At 37.7% G+C, this 16,270-nt stretch overlaps 1 protein-coding gene across 4 annotated transcripts in view; it reads left to right on the top strand.

The window, feature by feature from the left end:
• jmjd1cb (jumonji domain containing 1Cb) overlaps window positions 1-16,270 on the top strand; it is a 160,028-nt gene that overhangs the window by 106,380 nt on the left and 37,378 nt on the right. For all 4 annotated transcript variants that reach the window (XM_067370106.1, XM_067370105.1, XM_067370103.1 and 1 more), the window contains exon 3: window positions 8,319-8,432. In XM_067370106.1, coding sequence (XP_067226207.1) covers window positions 8,319-8,432 — 114 coding nt within the window. The remainder of the gene's footprint in view (window positions 1-8,318; window positions 8,433-16,270) is intronic.

Raw genomic sequence — 16,270 nt, 5'->3', positions numbered from 1 at the left:
CAAAAGGCAATGTTTTGAGGAGTATCCTGAGTGCTCTTTTCCATACAAGGAAAGTGGAGGGGGACTGTCAAACCACGAGTAGGACAAAATGCGCCATAAAAGTGGCACATACAACTAAAAGGATTAGTTCACTTCAGAATTAAAATTTCCTGATAATTTACTCACCCCCATGTCATCCAAGATGTTCATGTCTTTCTTTCATCAGTTTAAAAGAAATTAAGGTTTTTTGAGGAAAACATTCCAGGATTTTTCTCCATTTAGTGGACTTCACCAGGGTACAATGGGTTGGACCAAATTGCAGTTTCAGTAGCGTTTCAAAGGGCTCTACATGATCCCAGACGAGCAATAAGGGTCTTGTCTAGTGGAACTATCGGTCATTTTCTAAAAAAAAATAAATAAAAAAGTATATACTTTTTAACCACAAATGCTTGACTTGAACTAGCTCTGCAATGTGCCACGCATTACGTAATCACGTTGGAATGGGTACGCGTGACGTAGGTGAAAGAACAGATCCAGTGTCTGCAAAGTGAATGTTTTTCCTTTACAAAAAAGGTAAAACAAAGATGTCAGATGATTTTGAAGTTGGAGGAGAAAATGAGACCGTACTTCCGCCTACGTCACGCAGTCGTCTGGACCCGCGGGGAGGAAACGTGTCCATGGCCTCGCTTACTAAAGCTTTATGTACTTTTTAAAGGAATAGTTCACAACCCAGAAATGAAAACTGCCATTTACATACCCACACTCATAGTTCACAACCCAGAAATGAAAACTGCCATTTACATACCCACCCCCATGTCATCCAAGATGTTCATGTCTTTCTTTCATCAGTTTAAAAGAAATTAAGGTTTTTTGAGGAAAACATTCCAGGATTTTTCTCCATTTAGTGGACTTCACCAGGGTACAATGGGTTGGACCAAATTGCAGTTTCAGTAGCGTTTCAAAGGGCTCTACATGATCCCAGACGAGCAATAAGGGTCTTGTCTAGTGGAACTATCGGTCATTTTCTAAAAAAAAATAAATAAAAAAGTATATACTTTTTAACCACAAATGCTTGACTTGAACTAGCTCTGCAATGTGCCACGCATTACGTAATCACGTTGGAATGGGTACGCGTGACGTAGGCGAAAGAACAGATCCAGTGTCTGCAAAGTGAATGTTTTTCCTTTACAAAAAAGGTAAAACAAAGATGTCAGATGATTTTGAAGTTGGAGGAGAAAATGAGACCGTACTTCCGCCTACATCACGCATTCTTTTCAACTGAAGAAAGAAAAACATAAACATAGGATGACATGGCAGTGAGTGAATTATCAGGAAATTTTAATTCTGAAGTGAACTAATCTGCATTTCAGATGATAATGATAAAGGTGTGTTTGCGCTGTTATTGGATGTTATAAGGGAATGTTGTTTCAATTATTGTGTGTGTGTGTGTGTGTGTCTGTTTGAGGTGGGATATGTCAGGCACATGTGGGAAAGTACCGTTCCTCCTTCTGGGATGTGTTTTTCTCTGCAGTGTGTTGTGGTTTCTCATGAGTCTGTCTTTTCTTAGGAAGGCAGAGGGAATGTGCAGCTTTCTCTAGAGCAGGACACACACATACTGCCTGCTTTGTGCTTCTCTTTAGAAACACATTAGACAGGAAGTGACCATTGAACTGAAGTTGGTCGTTAGAGCTGACTTGGCTGGGTGTCCCAACCTTCTGCTCAATTTCACTGTTTTATGGGGATGAAGTTCTGCAGTGAGGTTGTAAATCTTGTGTACTGCAATATTACTTAGAATAGTATGGCTCACTCTCTGTCTCTGGGTGCGTTTGCAATGTTATACAGCCATGCTACTGCTAGCAGTATGTGTTCTGACAATATACAAATCATAGTATACAAATATGCATGCATGGAATATCAAAATGTGTTGTAAAAACTCTTGACTAATTTTCTTACTGAAATTAAAAGATTTAAAGGGCATGAGAGTTTTATGAGAGAATCTTTGGCTCATTGGCTGCTGCCTCTGTAATTTACAATAGCACTATGCTACTTTATAACACATTAATAACACACACTCTTTGCGGTAACATTACAACCACAAATAGCATTACGTTCCCAATTTGCACATGAGCAGGCTTGAGACTACATGAAACACCCAGCATGGCTTGATGGTAACATTTGGGAAACTCAGAGTAATGACATCATGCTGATAGTAATTTAGAAGAACCAAGACCTTTAGTGAGGCTGGATCGTCAGTCATGTTCTGTGGTGTCAGTAACCCCTGATCTGCTCTGATAAAAGTAGATTGCTCCCATTATCGATGACTAAGCTGCCTACAGTGCAAGTGTGCGATAAACACACTGACACTGATCTAGATTTGTTGCATCATATAGCTCTCTGGCAGTGTTGTTGTTTCTCCAGCATTCGACAGATCTGTTGTGGAGGAAGACGCCATATCCAATGTTCCATAAACACCCTGAGTGTTTGCAGGCGGCTAGTTTCCCCCCAGGATGTCTCAATCACAACTGTTACTAATTCAGTTCTCATGTTTTCGAGAGGCTATGTTTAAAATACACTACAAATGTGCAGCATCTAATTAATACTACCTACTAAATGTGTCACATGACCTCACTGTATTGCATGTTTATTTTACTAAATATGTCCCAAGTGACAATGTATTTTAAGAAACCAATTTTGTGTAAAAATGCACTGCCATCTATCAACATATTTCAGCATGATCGTCTAAATAGTACTTCAGTAAGTTCTATACAGTAATTTCCATACCTGTCCAACAAAAAAGAAGCAATTATTCAGGATTTTCTCATTCAACAAATCTTGTGTATGCAGTGCCAGTGTTTAACCTCATTTTTTTGGTCTTTGTCTGTCTTTCTGTCTCATTTTGGATTTAGAGACTGATTTCTCCAGTTTTATAAATGTAATTTTCACTCATTGCATCACCAAACAACACTACGCTACTGGCATACTGATTGACGCAATACTAGACGAGACAGAACAAATCAGCCGGAAAGAACGACAAGAAGTCGACTAATAATCAGAATAACATTTGATTTTATTAGTGTTGAATGTTTTAAGATATTCATTTTGATATGAATCAAAGGTACAAAAGGTGGTACACTGTATACATAAATTACTGCTTAGTAAGTAGCACGCTTGTGCATTTTGAACATACAGGAATGCGAGAAGTGAATTAATAAAGTTGTTACTCATTCATGATGCTGTTTGTGGTCAATGCAAAAGAGACAACACAGAGAGATGTGTTGATATGTTCAAAGAAAGACAGAGCATCTGTCGGTCACTGTTAATGACTACTTCGCTGCGACATCCCACACGTGCATGTGTAAGCGCAATCGACGTTCCTTCATGACTTTCATCAGATCGTCCCGGAGCGTCAAGCCTCCAGCACACTTGGCTATGCATGAACCCCCCTCACAGCTCCACGCACATTCCAGTGCACTCAGCCTTATCAAATATTTATAGCTGAATTACGGCCCGCCGCTCAGCGCCCAGCCGAGGACCGTATTTTGGAGATGCTTTGTCTGCCACGGCCAGCCTGTGCTTTCTCTGAAAGAGCCCCTCCTTTCATTGGCCTCCTTTTTGTTCTTGCAGAGGGAAGGGGATACACGTATTGTGTGTGTTTTCATGTGCGCGGCTGCAGTCGTGTGCGTGTATCATGGATCCACTCAGGTGTATTCTGTATTCTGGAGACACGCAGCAATTATTGTGCTGTCTGTTTGCCAGCTTGATTGTGATGAGAGGTAACTCCCTAATGACAAGTGGCAGATGTGACCCAGTTGCAATCGCTCAAGGAAGTGCTTTTGCTGTTTGTCAGTGTTTGTAGAGGTGTCGCAGGGGTGATATCTCGTTTCTGATGAAATCCTCTGGCTGTACAGTGCAAAATGCTGCTGCTGTGATGTTGAATGTTTCATTTTGCTTTCAGCAATAGATTGATTGCTACCAGAGGTCATCTAGATTTTAAATCACATACTTGTTTTCTGAAATCATTCAGTAAAACTTCGGCTGCACCTGCAGACCTGCTCAGAGGACTGTGTATTTTCTTTTCATTTGTATGTTTTTACATTTCTTCTCACAGCTGTATCAAGTGTACATTTTCCCGAGGACTATATTGTATGTTTTTATTAGAACAACAGAGCCTGGTTTTCCTTTAAGAGATGTAGATCTGCTGTTGCTATATTTATCTGTCCTAGAAACAGCTCGTGTTCCTGTAGCCTTGATTCAACTCCCTTTACGCCAAAGAGGAGGTAGACAACAGCAGTGAAGCTCTACTACAAGTCTGATAAATTTACGCTGCTTCCAGTAAATAAAATAAAATAAAAGGTTTCTCTGCATAAGATTGAGATGCTCAACTATCAGTAAAGCTGGGTATTGTCAACTACACAATATAACACAAACTAGGTATGTTTTGAATGCACAAATTTTCTTCAATCCAATCCATTTTCAGATTCTGACAATTTTTCTTACGTACTATACACTTTGCAGTCCAATTTGCATATTCGTTTACATGTGTATTACATCTATCCTGAACAAACTTTCAGCGCATGTGTCACTGGAGCTACCGCAAAAATAATTGCAGTTTTAGTTTTGATGACATGTATATAAAAATGTCCAAAAAAGCTATATTTTAACAAATATGTAGCAAATATTCAGTCACCTCCACTGACCAGTTCGTAAGACTTAAATAAACATATGCATCATAGCACGACGCATATGCGCAAGATATTTTATCTAACTGAGAGTTCAAGATTCAAGGATAATTCAATTGAATCGAAATTTCGTTTGGATCAATTTCAGTTGGATTGATTGAGTTGTTTACATGAAGGCTTTGATCCATCAATCTGATTATGAACAGATTATTAGGTTGCATGTAAACGTGGCTAGTGTCAAGCATCTATCATGATTCAACTTTGATTTGGTTTAAACAGCCCTATTTTATGCATAATAATTTTTCATTTTATTAAGCAAATTCATTGTGCCATCATTCAGCTAAAATATATAGTCCCTTGCACAATTTCACATTAAAGGTGTTACTATATAATGTATTTTAGAATCCCTTGAAAGTTGTATTAACCATTAACTATGTGCAGCAAATCTTTCAGTTGGGTTGTAGGTCAGTACTCCATATAGAAGTCAAATTCAGTAGCAGTTCACTTGACTGCTTGTGAAGCTGATGAAAGGTTTATTTTAGTAGTGTAAATCTACAGCTAGTCTTTCCCTTGCTGCTACAGGATCAGGTTCAATGAGCGACAGTCAATACAAATCATCTGACCTCAAATCTGAAACAATCAGAATTATTCAGCTAGACCTCAGAGAGCACAGATCACAGAGATCAGTGGTCAGACGCTTACAATGTTTACTGGTCTAGAAACTCTTCCTGTTGGTCAGTGTGGTTACATTTCACTTTAAGGGTTGTTTTGGAGGCAGCCAGACATGGGCATGTCTATCTGACCTCTGTTGATAGAAATAGAAATGGTCGGTTGTGAAGCCAAAAGTCCAGCATGGATTAAGATCACATGCACACAGTTGTTTAAGATGCAGTGTGTGCAGTTTTTTTAATGCTGTTAAACTCTTTAGGGGTTAAATTATTTGTTAACAGATGACTCCTTTAACTCTTTAAAAAATCAGCTGCACAGAAGAAAATTGGTGTTAATTGTCAGTAGAAAAATGCTAGTGTTTTCTTGTAAAAAATCTTTGTTATATTTACTACGAAAAATAATTTACAGTGTACAATGATGTACTGCACTTACAGTGTACAGTGATTGCAAATGCAACAAAAATGGCAAACCTCAAAACACTCTCATTGAGAATGCAGTCTAAATGTCACAACAAGTGCTTTGAATACAATCTTAACTTGTTAATGAACTCCAGTTCTTCTTGTAGGAATGTTGTAAATGAGAAACTAAAATGACATTCAAATCCATAAGCTCCTAGTATATAATGTTTAGAGTAGCACAACATAGTTGTAGATGTGTTCCCTTCCCAACAGACCTGAAAAATAGTTTTTGATGGTGATCATGTGCAGCTAGTCTCATGACTGCCATGCCTGCATATAGTATGAAGACTTCGACCAGATGGCATGCCATTTTCACACACACACTACACACACACACACACGTTCAGCTGCAGCTTTGTACTGTACTGTGAGGCCAGGCTTGTAATGAATCCAATTACTGTCCACTCAGTCCAGCTCTTGTGTAGCCATACTAGTGCCAATTTAGCCTTCTGATTCAATTAGAGTCTCAGGAAAGACCTCTAATCTAAGGTGAAGCTGCAGATGTTTACTGTGCCGTGAGAACATTCTCTCAGAGCCCAAACATGCAAAGTTTAGTTCACACAAGTGCATGGTCACTGTTCTTGAGTGGTGTTGCATCCTTTTGGTTTTTTATTCAGGTTTCCTGTGGGTATCTAAAATGTTATAATTTTAAGAGGTTAAATATGGGGCCAGAAAAACAGGAATTGTGCCAAATATGGTTATTAAACTTCAAAAGACAATGATTTAATTTAATAAATGCAAGCACTGCATGTTCAAAGTTAAAACGCAGTGCTGTTGCATGTTCTCACAGGCTCACGATTTCAGAGCAGTTTGCAGCCAAAGAATACTGCAAAGTTATGCCGACTAATTGCTAATGATCTACTGTTGATGAATTATGGCAATGTTTACTTTATGGTGTTTACAGTATATTGTAATATGTTGCAGATGGTTGTAAGAATGCATATTTTATATCCCTCATCTTTTTGAATGATCAGCTACAAGTAGTAAAGCAAAGACATTTCAAGATAAGAGTCTCTGTGTAGATTGGGGTTGTTCAAAATAATAAAAGTCCTGCATCATGTATAAAATCATTTTTTTTCTAGATGTAATTGGTATCTGGCATTTAATTCAACAAACTCTTGTGGCTTCTTTCTGGGCTGCCCAGTAAGGAAATACTAACAAATCCATTTAACACATTTAGTATCTAGATTTTACTAGAATTGGCACTATAGTCAGTTTATTGTCTTTATTTAAACACATTAATATCATATCAGCAAAATCGATTGACCTCTAACTCATATGTTTTGATATATTACTACTCCAAATGTTATACTTTACAGTAAGTATTCAATAAAACATGTCTTAGCTATTTTAAAATTGCAGTTACCCTGTTTTGCAGAAACTGAGAAACGATTTATGTTGAGATTGTAAGGATTTATTTGGTATGGATACTGTATTCGGTATAGATACCGTATCCATATGGTATTATGGATACGGTATGGATACCATTCTATTGGTAAAACTTTACAATGTGGTTTTCTTTTGTTAACATTATTTGAATAGTACAGCATTTTTTTTTTTTTTTCAGTGTTAATTTCAACATTTACTAATACATTTTTAAAATCAAAGTTTGTTAACATTAGTTAATGCACTGTGGACTAACATGAAACTAAACTTACCTGAAACAATAAACAATCATATTTTTTACTAAATAACATTAACAAAGATTAATAAATGCTTTAAAAATATATTTGTTGCTCATTGTTAGTTTATGTTAGCTAATGCATACACTGTTAACAAAAGGGACCTTATTATTAAATGTTACCATTTTATTTGTGCAAGTTTCAAAAAGATTTAGTTTCAAAGATGCAGCCCTGTTTATTGCTCCATTGGCAGCAAGAACAGCAAGGAGGAACACAAATGGGTATTGCTCACTTGAAATTGTTCATATTTAACCATAGTTTTACATAATCCTTTGTTATCATACTGTTTATACTTTACCTGGGTTAGCTATTAATTCTGGGTACTCAGGTTTCAAGAGCTCACACTGTACTTGTGTTGTTGTAATACCATTGTTTGAAAAGCAAAAAATAGAAACCCGTAGGAGTGCTTTCTGTCATGGTTCCTCATTTTTAGCGGTTTCCTCGGATGCTGAAACTAAAACAGTGCACATGAAAGTTTCTCTGACTGTACAAAGCATATGAATATTTATTGAGGTATGCGCTGAGGTTAGTGTGTGATTGGTTGTACGTTGATAAACAGTTCCCTTTTACATTCTAACAAATTCACAGCAGTAACCCCAGAGTAAATACAATGCTGACCCCCATTCAAAATAGTGTGTGAAATGTTGTTTAACCTACAGTAGGGTATAAAAGACCATTCACTCTGCATTAAACACTGTGTGATTGTGTGCTGTTTAGGTTGGGTGAATGCGAAAAGGGATGCATCAAACATATTTGTGTTCTGTTTGAGCTGTCAAGCATGACGTTCTTTATTTTTTTTAGCTTCTGAAGCCCAGTGGATTGACTAACCTGCGTATTTTCTGTTCTTACAGACGTTCAAACCTCTGGTGGGGAAGACAGTGTTTGGGTCCATCACAGCTATTGAGTTCTTCTCTGACAGACACCTGGACTTCTTGACGGAAGGAGGAGCCTTTCAGCCCTATCAGGTGAGATTCTCTTGGTCTCATTTAGGGTTGTCAAATGAATTTTGAAATTTTAAAAATGTGATGATACCAGCATTTCCCCCTAGCATTTTGAGCGCTGTTGAACAGATTCTTATACACCTCTGATTGGCCATTGCATTCACATGCTCAACAGATATGTCTGTGATTGGCTACAATGATCAACACTTCAAAAACATGTTGTAAATATACATCTTTGACGCTTTTCACTGAGCGTTTACACTAGGGGTGCAGCGGTTCAGTCAACGGTTCAATCAAACAGCACAAATAAATTCAGTAAAGCAAAGATACAAATAAATAAACCTTTTCAGGTTTTTCATGTATCCAGTTTTCAGGTACAGAAATTGAATAACGTAAAACAACATTGCATGTAATCTTCACTGTATAAATTAAATAAAGATCAATCATTATTAACTATTAAGTTATTATTCAGTCATGAGCAATGAGTGATTTCCTTGTCTTTTGTTGTTTGATAAACATTAAAAACACATTCAGACAGCAGGAATACAAGGGCTGCTGTCTCTTTAAGACACAATGCACGGATCAGTACACTGATACTGAACACACGTTCTTTCTCGAGTGAATAAGTTCACTTAAGACATAACTGACAATGCTTGCTAGGATACTTGCCAAGACGGGCATGTTGACAAAATTTTGTGTGAGTTTGTCCGTTCAAAAACTAGACTTGAAAGAGACCTCAATATTTGCGCGCTGTACAAGCGTTTCCACGTGCTTAGGATGAGTGCACAAATCTTCTCACAGCGAGTGTGTTAGTTCTCTTTCGCGGCTTACACTTGAATGTTTAAATTGGAAAGGCTTAAATGATATTAATTTAAATGCAGATAGCAACATGTACTGTTCAGGTCTCACCTGCGCTCGCGCGCTATCAACACTCTTACCGTGAACCGTTTCACCCCTAGTTTACACAGATAAACACGGGAGTGTTTGAAAGCAGGCTATCAGCTGATATATTATGGATCAGATAGACATATCTGATGAGCACATGGACACAATGGCCAATCAGAGGTGTTTAAGAAACTGCTCAACAGCACTCAAAATGCTAGGGGGAAATGCTGGTATCATCACATTTTTAAAATTTCAGTACCGACTTGGTATTGAAGTCAGTACTTTTGACAACCCTAGTCTCATTTCCTTTGCATTCTCTATCACATGTCAGAGTTACTTTAGTCTGTGTTTACACTGAGCTAAAAGGTGACTGCCCATGTAGGAATCTGTAATAGGCTTGTCCATTTATCAATCTTGTCTTCCAAGATGAATTTTCTGGTTCTGGTTCTGGTTACACTCCCCTCAGGTAGTTTGTCCTTCCCTTGTTCCTTGAAATCATTTGCTAGTATTCCCCCGCCATCAGAATACGTTCTCTCCAGCTTCCACTAATGGATGCTGCTGGGTGGATGGTTGTACAAGCTGGTCAGCTACATGAGTTTGCCTCCATAGGCACTTCATGCTCAGAGCACTAATAAGGACAACAAACGGCCTCTTCTATTGTTCTGTGCTAAGCCACTCTCATAAACAGCTTAATTATTCTAGCTTAGATAAAACACACAGTGGCAGAGAGAGAGGCTCTGAAAACAAACACACATGACAGATGGGAGGAGATGCTCTCCACTGCTGGATTCATATTCACGACATGTTTTATCCCCAGTGTTGCGGGCTCACCTCCATCCTGCATGACGGATAATGAAAGGCCATCTGCCAGCAAATTATCCTTGCTCTCATATCATCGCGCTGAGCCCAAACTTGGGCGTGTCGTGTGGGGGTAAATTGTTGTGATATTTTTGAGGGGAATAATGAAACGGGTCGTTGTTTTGTGACTACTGCAGTAGTGTGGTTTACTGTGCATGCTTTCAGTGTTCACATTTCCGTAGGTGATTTGGACTAATCTATGGGGATTTTTGTGGTTAATCTCTGCAGGAAGTAGAAAAAAAAATGCTGATGAGTTTACAATAAATGTAGCAGATATATCAATAATATGATGTGATATGAATTTATTGTTCCAAAACTTGACAATGTTTGTAAGTGTCATAGCTGTGCTTGTGATTAAAAGGTTGTTTTAGTAAGTAGAAAAATATACTAGCTTTTTAAGGTACCTCATTGCATGCCAACTGCCTACGTTCCACTAGAATCACAGTACTACTTAAGCTTCCGGTTAGTGTTCTTCAATAGCAAACTGTAGTGGTAGCCAACTCTTTTTGTCATATTTCTAATAATTGTTGATCACAACAAATTATAGGCCTATTATTTCTATGGCTCTCGAAGTTAGCATTAATTTAGCGCTTTTTGCTTTTTTGTGAATTTTGGCAGGGCAAGTAAAAACCTGAACCAGCGCAACTGGGTCAGTAGATAATACTTCATTTTTATTAAGCATATTAAACATTTTCATGGTTATCGGTATCGGTCATTTTCAAAATCGATTTGCCGAAAAAATAATTTATTTTTGAAATTTGACTCTGATGCAGCCACCTCTGTCAGAACTCATTTTTTGCTTGTTAATGTTTACTTCTTTAAGTTTTACAAAATGTTTATGAATGTTACTGGGTGCTCCATGCACTTTTAATGTTATTATTATTATTATTATTATTATTAAATATTATTAACAGTTCTCAGAATTAAAGATATAAGCATTTAAAGGAAGTCTTTGTCTTGTTTTTCTTAATTTTGACATTTAATTTTCATTTTTACACCAGACATATATACATCTGTTCAAAATATCTGTTATCGGTCTACTTGATCTGTAATAATCAGTATCGGCATCGGCCCTGAAAAGCACATATCGGTCAACCCCTAAGCAGTATACAAACTGAACAGCAGCTACTGTTAGTGCCGATTGGTCAGAGGTTATTTAATAAAGTAGTTTAAATCATACACAACTTATACCACATTATTATTTTACTCTTGCTTGGTGGAGAGTGAGACACTGCCACCACTCAGAGTGAGCATGCAAGTGCCTTTTGCATCATTAAAATGTGATCGGTTTATGTGAACATCCAGTTAAGAGACGTATCATTTAGGGGTGTTGAAATTAATTGTTTCTACAATGCATCGCAATGAGGATGTGGAAGATTCTGCATCAATGCAGTAATAGACCATAATCGATTATATATTGACATTTCTCTGACGTTATCCATCACATATTCACTTCTCGCGCTTGTGTAAGATGGCTGAGTGCAATCTAGAGTTTTGCGTAAGGTTGAAAGACTTTCCCATGCAGATTTCGCTCATGTTCAGGCCGGTCATGCGAATTTGCCGTGCTTATCAACCGAAAGCTGCTTGGTTTGAAGTGACTTCTGTGTGAGCAGTGCTTCATTCATCTCTACATAATTAACAATGGTTACTGGAACTTTTTTTTGCACACAAAATTGCTTTGCTAATGTAACTGCACCGTAAAACTTTTGGAGTCAATGTTAAGTGTTCACACAAGCTCGATTTTTCATTTTTCATGGCATTTTGTTTTCAAGTTTTAATGCAAAAGCAAGTACTTGTAGCATTCTCAGCATTGTCACAAGGGCTGTTATATTGTCATCTCTATGGTCAGTTTTGTTTCTGTCAGGTCAATGTCTGCCATGGCGGAGAAAAAGTTTGAAGAGAATGTTTGTCATCTATTGGTTTATAGCCATTAGACTTGTGTCGATATTCGGTAATGCGATATATCACGATAATGAATATGCACGGTATTGTTATCGTGGGCATTTCAAAATACCGTAAATAATAATTTAATGCCAATTATTACAATTTTTATAGTGCATATAAGAATACTTTCCCCATCAACCGTATAAAATGCACAACACCGCTGTATTCTGCGTCAAAAGAACATGCGCTCAGATGTAAACAAGCCCAACGTGCACGAGAAGCACATGTCGGAACCAGTGAAGGAGACGAGCTGAATGAAAGTGCGCATTCACTCTCTGACAGCAGAGGGCGCTGATGGAACAGCATAGTGCAACGGTTACCCCGGAAACCCCATAAACAAAGCAACTGCGCTGGTGAAATTTTTAAAATGCCTCAAACATATATTTTAATCTGGACTACAACATGCCCTAATGATTAGAAATGTTCTGATTATTTGTTATTGTTCAGTAAAACGTAAAGACATATGGCTTCATTAGTTAACATGTTAATTCATTATTACCAAACTGACAATGAAAAATACTTATAAAGCATTAATTATTCTTAGTTAATGTTAATTTCTTAGTTACTGTTTAATAACATTACTAAAATCAAAAGTACTTATTTAATGGACCTGAGAGAAAACTAACAATGATCAGTTGTGTTTCTTAACTAACATTAAGTAACTGTTGCTCAATCTTAGTTAATGCATTAAATAATGAGACCTTATTGTAAAGTGTTACCTGTTGCTCTTTATGGCCCAATTCTTTTGCACTTTAATCTGTTTGAAAAAAATGTTTTTGTGTATTGTATTGTATTTAAACATTCAGAGCTATTTTTGTTATTACAAAAAGAGTTCTTAAACCTGTTATACTATGACAACACTTTTTTTTGCAACTTTTTCCAATATCGTGATAATACCGTACACCGTGATAAAAGCTTCAGCAATTAATCGCAACATGAAAATTTGATACCGTCACATGCCTATTAGCCATTTTCTAATGTCACTACTCTCAAGCGGCTGTTTGTGTGGTGCACATGCATGTTGCTGTCCGAGTGACGGGTGTGTTGAGTATCAGTCACTTAAGAGATTCCTTTTTAGTTGGGTTATTTAGACCTTATTAAATCATTTGACCATTAGGTAACTCACTCCAGACTATGAGTGTGTTTCACTCCCAGGTGAAAATGAGGTTACATTTAGTGCAGGTTACAGGTTAGGTTACATAGTGCTACAGTTATGGACACACAGTCTCACACTCAACAATTTGCACACCTCAAGCAGGTATTTCTTCTTTCCTACACTTTCACTCACAGTTGAGAAATGTCCTCAAAAGGAGTATTCCTCAGTCCCAGATCTGCCTCTGTGATTCTCATAGGATTCTCACACATTCCAACAAACCATCTTGTTCTGGAATCAAAAACACGCCTCCTTTTAAAAATCCAAGGTCTGACCTCTGAAGTGCTTGGGAACTTTGCTTCTTTTGCTTGCTGGAGTGTGATGAGCTGGCTTGCTCACATCCTGTCCTGGCCTCTTTTCTCCTTCACGGATTTTTTCCACAGTGCAGCCTGATCCAGGGATGGATAGAGGAGAGGCTGGAGCCCAGGAATCTGTTTGGCATAATCGCAACAATTGAGGCTCTGTGTGCGAGGCCAGCCGGCGAGAGAGAGAGAAAGAGAAAACAGGAGTGCTGTTTTGGTGTGCATTACTGGAACAGACGACTACACGCTTGTGACTTACACTCATTGTTCTCTGTGGGCTACATTACTGAGTGGGATTGGGTCTGGGCATGCATTTGCATTCGTTTATCCTTGAGTGGGATGGAAGAGGAGGAATTTGACCTCTGACTTCAGTGTGGCCACATAGAAGACTTGAGAACTCTTAAGTAACAATGAAACATGCTCTTGTTTACTGTCATGGCAGTTAAGGTACATTCACACTGACAGCCAATAAATCGCTGGAGGTCGCAAAGTTGCTGTGATATTGGTCTCTAGTAGCTGTATCCAACCATATCAGTACTGTCTGCACTACCGTTTAAGGGCCTATATGGATTCTCTGGACATTTATCCACATCATCTGAGCTGATTTTGGAGCAAATTCTGCTGAAATTGATTTAAAATATAATAATGTTATAGTAATAAAACAATAATATGTTCAAATATTTAGTTGTCGACTTTTTTTTTTATGTAAATATCTTAGAGCAGGGTGACCTATGACCAATATAATTTAAAGATAACACATGCACAATTTCTAAAATGAAATTTGTTTATTTTACATAATGTTTATTCAGATAATTTGAAATAAATTATTTGAAAATAAATTGGTTAAAAAAAATAATTTGAAAATAATTAAACTTGATTAAAAAAATCTGTGAAATAAACAGATTTAAGGCCCCAGTATACTTACAGTGAAATTCTTTTTCATTCTTCATTTAGGGGTAAAACAGTTTGAAATACGTGAGCAGCAATATACTGTTATCGAACATTTGATGCCACCCTCACTGCTAATAAAGCATAAGCACGTTTATTTATATAGCACTTTATATAATAGATTGCTATATAATAGAAAATCAACCTATTACGTAATCGCCACGGACCAATGGTAGTACAAAGGTGTTTACCAGGCTTTTCCGAAAAGTTCGCTTTGGCAAGCTGTTTCTAACTTCGATTGGAGTTCGTTTTGGCCTTCGATTTCGATTTCGCTTGAAGTATATTGGGGCCTTTAAACTTTAGATAGAAACTTCTTGTTTCTGTAATACAATTATTGTATTTTTCATAAAGAAGTAAAAAAAAACCCTGAAAAAAGTAAACACTAACTAACAGCATGAAATCAAGGATTAAAACTATATACATTAAATGTTTTTTAGATATTGAAGACTTGCTGCTGGGACTGTGTATATGCTTGATGGTCAGTTCCTTATTTCACATCAAATCACCAATTCTCATCGAAAACAAATGACTTCTAGTTGCTTCATGGCTGAAATTGCTGTCACTGTGAATAGCCCTTTAGTGTTACGCCCTCTGTGTTGAGTGGTGGGATTGTTTTTGCACCCTGCATATGAAGCGTGCATAACGAGTCATAGTGCACAAACACAATATCCCACCATCCCATTTGTGTGAAATTGTATTCATGGATACCATTCAACAAAACAGAACATACATCACACTGGTGTACTCTCTTTTAATGAAGAAACATATATCACACACACATACAGACAGCTCAGCCACCCTCCCCCATACGGTCACACACTTTCTCACATTCACACACAGACAACTACCGTTTTAGCATGCGTATTTATACACAAGACTGCAGTTCTCCCTGAATGATTTAATCCACAATGTATAGAATTACTCACTGTAACTGCGCTAAATAAATTAACATCATTTGAAATGACACAAACTCATACGAATGATACAAACAGCGCACACACACTTGTATTACCCCAGCAACAAGCTTTTTTCACACACGTCACGTATGTAGTATTGCCATAGCAACAGGAGCGCACACATCGCCTGCTCCTCAACAAAAGCTTTTACGTGCCACTGGGTTTCTTCACCCGCTTTTGCGTTTTCCCAACGGCACAGCAGTGAATTGCGCTGAAATTTACGCCTCTGTTATAAGACGTCACCATTAATACTATAATAGCGTTATTATGGTATCTTTCTTCATGTCATTCCAGCTCTCCGCACAATGATTCATCCTCTGAATGCGTCATCTCTGTGAAAAGCATTTGTAGAGCGCTGGAAGGAACATCCTGTCTCCGTGCGCTCGTTCGCTGTTTACACCTCTGACTGATGCAAGCATTGTGTCAGCTCCCCACGCTGCCCACTACCATGGCAACACCTCCGCCTGCATGTTCGCTTTCCCATCTCCCATCCCAACAACATACTTTTTAAACATTGATCTATCCTCATATGCACCTATATGTGCGGTATCATTACCTCTATAAAAGTGCGTTGCTGATTTGAAGCAGCGTCCTTACCTGTGCATGTCTTAACCATTTCAAACATCATAGACAGAAGCAGAATTTGAAATTACCTAATAGTGCATTCTGTCCTGTCCTAAAAGGTTTGCTTGGAAGCAAAACTGTACAAATGTACCAGCATCTGTCATACTGTTTATGAAAATGAACACATGGTTGTGTAACTACAAGGACCTATAAATCAGAATGATATGAGTCAAAATTTTTAATAGACTACAT

This window comes from Chanodichthys erythropterus, chromosome 19 (genome assembly GCF_024489055.1).
Source record: "Chanodichthys erythropterus isolate Z2021 chromosome 19, ASM2448905v1, whole genome shotgun sequence".
Taxonomy (NCBI): Eukaryota; Metazoa; Chordata; class Actinopteri; order Cypriniformes; family Xenocyprididae; genus Chanodichthys; species Chanodichthys erythropterus.
Note: the sequence above shows the minus strand (reverse complement) of the source record. Positions and strands in the feature narration are given on the sequence as shown.